The sequence below is a fragment of the Olea europaea genome, unplaced genomic scaffold (genome assembly GCF_002742605.1).
Source record: "Olea europaea var. sylvestris unplaced genomic scaffold, O_europaea_v1 scaffold1511, whole genome shotgun sequence".
Classification (NCBI taxonomy): Eukaryota; Viridiplantae; Streptophyta; class Magnoliopsida; order Lamiales; family Oleaceae; genus Olea; species Olea europaea.
The window spans coordinates 246,133-254,046 of NW_019232689.1; the positions used below are offsets into that span (position 1 = coordinate 246,133).

The window sequence follows — 7,914 nt, forward strand, 5'->3', positions numbered from 1 at the left end:
ATAATAATTTTCTTGAAATTCATAACATAACAATAATTCAACATAAGCAACGTATTTACAGTGAAATTTGAATGAAAGAATAATAGAGACTTGATCCCTCTACAATTTCCACCTCAACTTATGAAAGTGTATGTGTATATTATTTGGGCCAAAAACTATAATAGTGAGTGGTAGCATGTGAATGTGAATGATGAGTTTAAGTAGGACAAGATTAGGCATACGTCTTTAAGGAAAAATTCATGATGGTGGAAACTGTTCCTTGAAATTTGTGAAATGAGCAAGAATCTCTCCATCATTCCTACATTTATGCATTCACACTACACATTACCTAATGTTTGGTCAATCAAGCATAAATCAAGAATTTTACCTTATGTTTGGTCAATCAAGTATAAATTAAGAATTCTCTATGTAAGTATTTGACCAAGAATTTAATCAAAAACATGTGGAAATTAACACTTATGGTAAGTTTGCTACAAGGTCCTAGAAGGTGGATTAACCCTCAAATGAGCCCCTAAATTTTCAATTTTTGATAATTAGACTCGGAAATTTGGATGCGGGTATTATAGTAAATTACACAAGGCTATGTTTATGTGACAGGTGCAAAGGTGCGTAGAAGATCGTTCGGTACTTATAACCACTTACCAAGGCAATCACAACCATCCGCTGCCCTCATCCGCCATGGCGATGGCCTCCACCACCTCCGCAGCCGCATCAATGTTGCTATCAGGACCAATGCCAAGTGCCGATGGATTCATGAACCCTAACGTGCTTACTAGAACTATTCTTCCTTACACAGCAAATTTAGCTTCAATTTCACCTTCAGCACCATTCCCTACTGTTATATTGGATCTCACAAACACTCCCACCACCCATTCACACTTGCAAATACTCCAAGGGCCACAGGCCATTGCCCAGGCTCTTTACAACCATTCGAGATTTCTCAACCGAGTCTCTGATGCCGCATCTGTTAGTAGTGAAAGCTCTCACAACATGATGAATGCAGCTACTGCTGCCATTGCCTCGGATCCAAATTTTACTTCAGCCTTAGCAGAAGCCTTAGGTTCCCTCATTGGCAATATAAACCCAAATACTGGAATTGACAGTGAAAACTCTCCAAAAGATGCCAGTGAAAGCAACATGGCAAATGTAAGTTTTGCAAGGAAGTGAGTTACATATGAGCATCGACTCTTTTTGCTTAGGATACTATTTGAACTTCATTATTGTTTTTATTTTTCGTTCTCTCTTTCTTTGATTTTTGAACAGGATGTGAAATAAATAAGTTCATCTGTATTTTCTACAAGCTTTTCCTTTATGTAAGCAATGAGAATGACTAATTACTCAAAATTATACATCCGTGTCTTCAACAATACTAAGTGCTTCAACCATTGTCTCCCTGAACCTTGCAAGATTAATCCTTACGTTCTGATTGTTAAGATATATCTCCCTGCCTACTTCAGAACTGAAGGATTTAGGGTCCTTAAACACTGTATGATTTCGTCCGAAAACTTTCAAAAGTGAGCTCTCCTCAGGTTCGATCCTGTATGGCAAATAGTGCACGTCCATTGCACGGGCTGGATCGCCATAATAGGCCTTTGCAGGCCATTCCAGGCCGATTAGATCTACTTGCACCATAACTGCACCAGCAGGCAAGAACAACTCATTCGTAAGGCCGGCTCCGTGAGCTCCCACGAAGACTCTGCATGAGTTTATTATACGCGCTAATTTGTTTAAGTTTGATAACACATTATTTCTTGCAACAATAATTACTCGAAAGCCTAATTCTTCCATCGTGGAAACCATTTCATCTTCGTTTAGGAACCTTCTAGTTTTTCTGCGAGATACCAGCACTAAATTCGGCCTTCTGATTTCTGATACGTGGGCGAACTTGAGATTATATGTTTGTCTAAGAAACTGTTTGAAATCCTGAAACGAATACCCACCAGGGGTGTCGCTGGAATTCAAAGCCAAATGGCCTTGAAATTTAAGCCCAATTATTGCTCCTGGAAAACAGTGAACACTTGTATCTGCAACTGGATTAATCACCTCGTAAGCAGACAATTGTGACATAGGTTTGCTATATTTCCTTACAAATGAGGCCTTGTAATCCTCAAGGATAAATTGCACCCGCGATCTCAAATGGCTAGTCGTAATAAAAAGAGGTATGATAATTTCGTTGAATTCGTGGAAAAAGTTTCCCACAAAGCCACTGGACGAGAAGATTACAGCAGGGACACCGTGAATGTATTGGCAAGCCGGTGGCATTGTAATATATATCTGTAGTATCTTTACTGGCGTGACGTTTTTGAGAAGATTATGATCTTCTTGCCTTGCATATGGTCGAACCACGGTTTCTTGTACAGGTTGATGAGATGCAATATGTACTGTCATTGTGCGTGTGTTAATCCTAACAGGTTGATTTGTGTTGACACATAAAAATTCAACCCAAATCGAACGGCCTAATGAGTGAAGCCCAATTGGAGGATCCCCAAATCAGATAGCCCAAAGAACGAAGCCCAATCAAACAAATCAAGATGAAGACCCAAATAGGGAGGCCCAAGAACGCAGTAACACCATCGCCCAAGTTTGCAAGTCGCCCAAAATCTGAGCGAATGGAGTGCCATACAGTCGCCCAGAGCTGTTACTCTATTCTCGCCCAAACCTTCAAATTGCCCAAGGTCTTAACAAACATAAAGCGTTGTGGTTATCAAGAAGTGCAGTTATCAAAACAGTTATTAAAGCAGCCATATCACGTTCCACGATTCAAGGAATTCAATCGAAAGCGGTTGAACGACGAAAAGTAATGGCAGCAGTTAAAAAATACAGTTTTCATGACAAGTTGGTTATTACGAGGAAAGTGGGCAATTATAGGACGATCAAGCAGTTTTTAGGCGGTTGATCACAAAGAGATCGTCCATGAAATATAAAAGGGAGAAAAGACATAGAGTAAAGGACCAAATCAAAAACTCTCGAACAGAGAACATGTAATTTTAATTTCCTTAGTTTAGACTTAAACGCTTTGTTTAGTAACTCGTGTACTTGCGCCCCTTGGAGGCACTTTGTTTTTAATTTTCAATTGTAAAGTCATCGCCAATAAAAGAACACTTCTTTTTGGGACTTTGTCTCAAGAGGTTTGTCCCTTACACAATAGTCTGATCTCTTTTAATTGTTAACGACTAACCTGCGCAAAACAATTTGTAACACAATGAGCCGAGTCCTTAGTCGTATGGCAAGCAAATCCAGTGACTTGAAGCTTCTTTCGATCTTCCCCTGTTTACGTGTATCAATTTAGTTTCTTAAAAGTCTTACGAAAAAATTGTACACATCATACACATTTGGCGCAAAAATTGAATCGTGAGGAATTTGCTGGAACGAGTTAGTTCAGTATTACTCACCAGTCACTACTCTTGAAAGAAGAAATTTCAAGGACTCGTGCTCTTGTTGAACTGTGTCATTGCTGATCCCTCGGCTGGTGAAAGTAGTTTCGTAGTATTGAATCCCTGCCATTTTTAAAGATATCTTCACCATGTTGAAGAATTAAGCTTGTAGAAGATGGTAAAATGGTAGACTTACATTGATCAAATGGGATAATATTTCCACAGAAGAAATCAAGAAAGAGAAAAGAGAGGATGAGTAAGAAGACAACTCGAGTTGAACTAATGGACAGCTTTCTAGGATCCTTCTCCATCTTCCGCTGGTTACAAACTTTTTAGAGCTTAAGTTTTACTGTTACTCATATGAAAAATTATTTTTGTGTCGAATATTTAACGAAAATAAATTGGACTTGGACAAGATAAAACTAATCCTCTTTCAACCAGACAGGAATCAATTATAATATTGATGAAAAATTATGGTCGATATCTCAATATTTTACTAATTTTAATGTTGATGCCCTTCTATAAATGTAGATTGGGAAATTGTTATAATGTCTTTCCACTTCTCGATTTAATATATATTTATCTTGAATCTTGATTGATAATATACGAATAAAACTCTCAGTCAGTGTTCTGGGATTTCAGAAAATAACACCCAAATTAAGGAAAACTTACGAGATGGCTTATGAGAATATTAAATATTAACTTTTGAGGGAAAGGAAAACACGTGCTGTTAGAAATTCACAATCAAGAACGAAAAAGGATAGCACCCTTGTTTTTGTCACATAGTAGAAGACTTTGTTAGCGGAATTTCTCATTATACGGACTCTCTTAATCTTCTGAATTTAGTAATGGAATATTTAACGTTTTATGACATTCGATCAACATCATTTGTGATGAGATTAAAAACGGCATTGTTTCTTCTAACTTTAGATATAATTTTTAATAAGATGATAATAAAATTAAATAAATACCAAGTTCTTTTAGAAAAATATTTTACATGCACTATGCCAAATTTTACAAAATTTCGTATTTTATTTTATTCAAATTTAATTTGTAGTTGTTTGGGAAAACAACGATCATATTACGATATTGAAAGTCCATTAATCATGGGAGCTGGAAGATGGAGGGCAATTCACTATTGATGAAGAAAGGCTATTTGAGATTAAGGCGTGGGTTTGGAACCCTTATTCTTCGCAACCTAAATGCCAAACTATGCTCGGCCAAAACTAATCAAAACTTTCTAGTGATCATTGTGGCTATATCTTGGTTTCTTTGTCTTGCTAAAAGCTTCATATTTTTAGGTCTATCGATGACTTGACTTGTCGCATTTAATGTATTTTTTTTACGAAAATAATGAATATTATAATTGATGCGGAACAATTAGGGAAAAAAAATCATAATTAGAACAAAACCCTTATTATTATTATTCCCGTGTCAATAATTTTTAGCTTTCAACCAAAACAATAGAAGTTATCATAGGAGAAGAATTGATTGGAGATGTAAAGAATTGGAAAGGACACATTTGAATTGAGAACTTTTCTTTTAGAAAATAATCATAGTTGCAGTGAATTTGAGTTCATTGTTGATTAAGAAGTACCCTTAAAATATTTTCGAACTCATACTAAAACCAAACGGCAAAAGCAAGGGGTAAAAAAACTTGAAAAGTGAAGGAATACAGGAAATATATGAGCTTAAAAGTTAAAAAGAAGGTTTCGATAGAAGCAGCTTTTTGTAAGTGGTTGTTGAATCCTCCTAATTTTTCGAGGGTTCCAGCTATGAAACCAATGTCCCCAAGTGCTCACGCTACTATCGAATCGAATCGCCTACAACTTTTGATTTGAAAGAGAGGAAGGCCAGGAATAAGATTACATTGATTGGGTGACATATATAAATGATCACTACCCTACACATTTAAATCATCGTATCCTCAGCACCCCACCCACCCCAACCTTTTAGCTTTTGGATGATAGAATCTACTTTACGGATGGTTGTGGCAACTATGTCGAGTTCGGTTCGATCAATTAAATAAGTTGAATAGATCAACCAATGGATAAGGAGAAGTAAACTACTTCTTTATTGTTAATCTAGAGGAGATAGTATCTTATTCGAGTAAATAATTTTGAAATTTAAGCATTCCGTTTGTTCCACAATTTTCCAACAAAAATGCATTTTAAAGATCACATCATGGATCCTACCTTAGAGTGTTAAAGTCAAATATTGTAAGCTGAATTGATGGAAAAAAATGTATTATTTTCCCAAATAATGTGCACCAAACGGGACTTGACCTTTTTTGAGTTTAGATATCATATATTTTCAAATCTATGCAAATGATGCGCTTTAAATGTCAGATCAAAATTCAAATTAAAGAAATTGAAGGATACACGCGTCCCATTAGTTCAAAATTGAATCAAATTAAACTTGAAGTCATATGAAATTAATCATCATTGGACATCCAACAACTATTTTTATCATTACAATGTAAAACCATATGAAATCCTATGCTTTTGCCCTGCTTTAACATTAATTGTCAGCTTATGTTTTCAGATTTTTCTATTTTACAACGACAAGTGTACGAATCTGTTGGACCAACCTTCGATAGTTGTATTTGAAAGACAGCGAAAATCGTTATTTCCAATTCATTAAAGATTGTTGTACTCTTTATATCATGAATTAAGTTGGCGTGTCAAAAAATAATTTTCACTTAGTTGACATACACCCACATGCGTGTTAAACCCGCACGAAATAAAAAATGAAAAAAAAAATAAAAAAAATTGCTTCCCCCTCTCCAAAGTGAATGTTCTGTTAGAGAGGTTGTCAAACCTTCTCTAGCAACATAGCTTGATTCATAAATCATTTATAAATATATCGCGTTGGATGCTCCCGTGTACCATTTGGACGGCATGGTCGGCTCAAGTTGTTAAACTTCTTCTGTCTTCCCGCCACGTGTCTCACTCACAGGAAAAGTGTAAAAACATATGTATGGCAGCGTGACGGCACACACCTCGCGTAGAAACAGTACTAAGAAGATTCTCTGTATAAAAGACCCCCCAAGGCCAAAATCACCCAACAATACAACCTACTTTCAAAAATTCTCGTCTCTCCAATGGAATGGATTAGAGGTCCCATTATAGGCAGGGGCAGCTCCGCCTCCGTCTCCGTAGCCACCACTTCCTCCGGTGAGCTTTTCGCCTCGAAGTCCACCGAGCTCTCTTCTTCTATCTTTTTGCAGAAAGAACAGTCTATTATTTCTCAACTCAACTCTCCCTTTGTAATTAAGTGTTTAGGCTCTGATACTACTTGCGAGGACAATAAGCCTATTTACAATCTTTTCTTGGAGTATGTTCCCGGGGGGGCGTTATCCGATAAAATCAGAAAGGAGGGGAGTTCATTAGAAGAGTCTATGATTCAATTTTATGCACATCAAATGGTGCGAGGATTGAATTATCTTCATTTGAATGGAGTGGTACATGGAGACATAAAGGGCCAGAATGTTTTGATCGGAGAAGATGGTATAAAAATCGCGGATTTTGGTTGTGCTAGATTGATAAAAGAACATGATGATACCATTGACGGGAAACCAAGATTCTCCGGTACACCGGTGTACATGGCACCGGAGGTTGCTCGGGGTGAAGAACAAGGACTCCCTGCTGATATTTGGGCACTGGGATGCACAGTTATTGAAATGGCCACCGGATGCACCCCGTGGCCGGAGATGCATGATCTGGTATCAGCTCTGTACAGAATCGGATATTCCGGTGATATACCAGAATTTCCGAGGTGGTTGTCTAATAAGGCTAAGGAATTCTTGAGCAAGTGCTTAACAAGAGACGCTAAACTCCGGTGGACAGCCGGAGAACTTCTTGAACACTCATTTTTCGACGGTTTGCGGGATAATAGTGGAGAAGTAAGAGAATTCAATAGGATATCTCCGACCAGTGTACTGGATCACGGCTTTTGGGATTCAATGGAGGCACCGGAGAATCCTTCCCGGAATCCTGATTCTCCGGCAGATAGGATCAGTCGTTTGATCAGGGATTCTTTGTCAATAAGTTCAAACCTACCAAACTGGACAGAGAAAGAAGACTGGATTACAGTCAGGGGAATTGACTTTGAAGGAAATTTTGAGCAGAACAGCTGCATTTTCATTCAGGATTTTGGAGCCTTGACTTCTAATGCAGAATCTTGTACATTTATGAATATAGATGAAGATGAGCTTCAAATCTCAATTGCCGTTGAGGATTCATTATTCGATTGTTTTTCTTATGATGTTAGCATTAAAGATGTGTATGTATCAACAATTCTTGATTTTTATACAGCAATTATTAATGGAAAATTTTTTGCCATTCAATTTTTGTTACAAACTGTATCATCTCTTTGTTTACCTATTCTCTAACCGATTCATCTAGAAGTATTAATATGCATGAGAGGAATTTTTTCATCTATGAGTACAAAAAAAGTGCTGCCAAATTTTTTATATAATACTAGCCGCTGTCACGTATGTTGCACGAATTTTGTATTTATCGTATTTTTATTAGTGTAT

General features: G+C 37.1%; 3 protein-coding genes across 3 annotated transcripts in view; 2 read left to right on the top strand and 1 right to left on the bottom strand.

The window, feature by feature from the left end:
* LOC111376506 (WRKY transcription factor 6-like) overlaps positions 1-1,321 on the top strand; it is a 6,538-nt gene extending 5,217 nt beyond the window's left edge. The window contains exon 6 of the mRNA XM_022999469.1: positions 598-1,321. Coding sequence (XP_022855237.1) covers positions 598-1,167 — 570 coding nt within the window. The 3' untranslated portion in view covers positions 1,168-1,321. The remainder of the gene's footprint in view (positions 1-597) is intronic.
* A 23-nt stretch (positions 1,322-1,344) lies between these two features.
* LOC111376516 (EGF domain-specific O-linked N-acetylglucosamine transferase-like) lies at positions 1,345-3,685 on the bottom strand. Its single transcript, XM_022999477.1, has 4 exons — positions 3,571-3,685; positions 3,393-3,497; positions 3,198-3,267; positions 1,345-2,422 (listed from the first exon to the last, which is right to left on the bottom strand). The coding sequence occupies exons 1-4, from the start codon at positions 3,683-3,685 to the stop codon at positions 1,345-1,347; spliced, it is 1,368 nt and encodes a 455-aa protein (XP_022855245.1).
* Positions 3,686-6,455: 2,770 nt separating this feature from the next.
* LOC111376507 (mitogen-activated protein kinase kinase kinase 18-like) lies at positions 6,456-7,820 on the top strand. The gene has a single exon (XM_022999470.1). The coding sequence runs from the start codon at positions 6,478-6,480 to the stop codon at positions 7,765-7,767; it is 1,290 nt and encodes a 429-aa protein (XP_022855238.1). The 5' UTR covers positions 6,456-6,477; the 3' UTR covers positions 7,768-7,820.
* Positions 7,821-7,914: the final 94 nt, after the last annotated feature.

Excerpts from the sequence above, each read along its gene's own strand:
- LOC111376516 (XM_022999477.1), bottom strand. The coding sequence starts at position 3,685 with ATGGAGAAGGATCCTAGAAAGCTGTCCATTAGTTCAACTCGAGTTGTC. Across the intron at positions 3,498-3,570 it reads TATTATCCCATTTGATCAAT|GGATTCAATACTACGAAACT; the intron begins GTAAGTCTACCA and ends TAAAAATGGCAG. Across the intron at positions 2,423-3,197 it reads AAGGACTCGGCTCATTGTGT|CACAAATCAACCTGTTAGGA; the intron begins TACAAATTGTTT and ends TTTATGTGTCAA.
- LOC111376507 (XM_022999470.1), top strand. The coding sequence starts at position 6,478 with ATGGAATGGATTAGAGGTCCCATTATAGGCAGGGGCAGCTCCGCCTCC.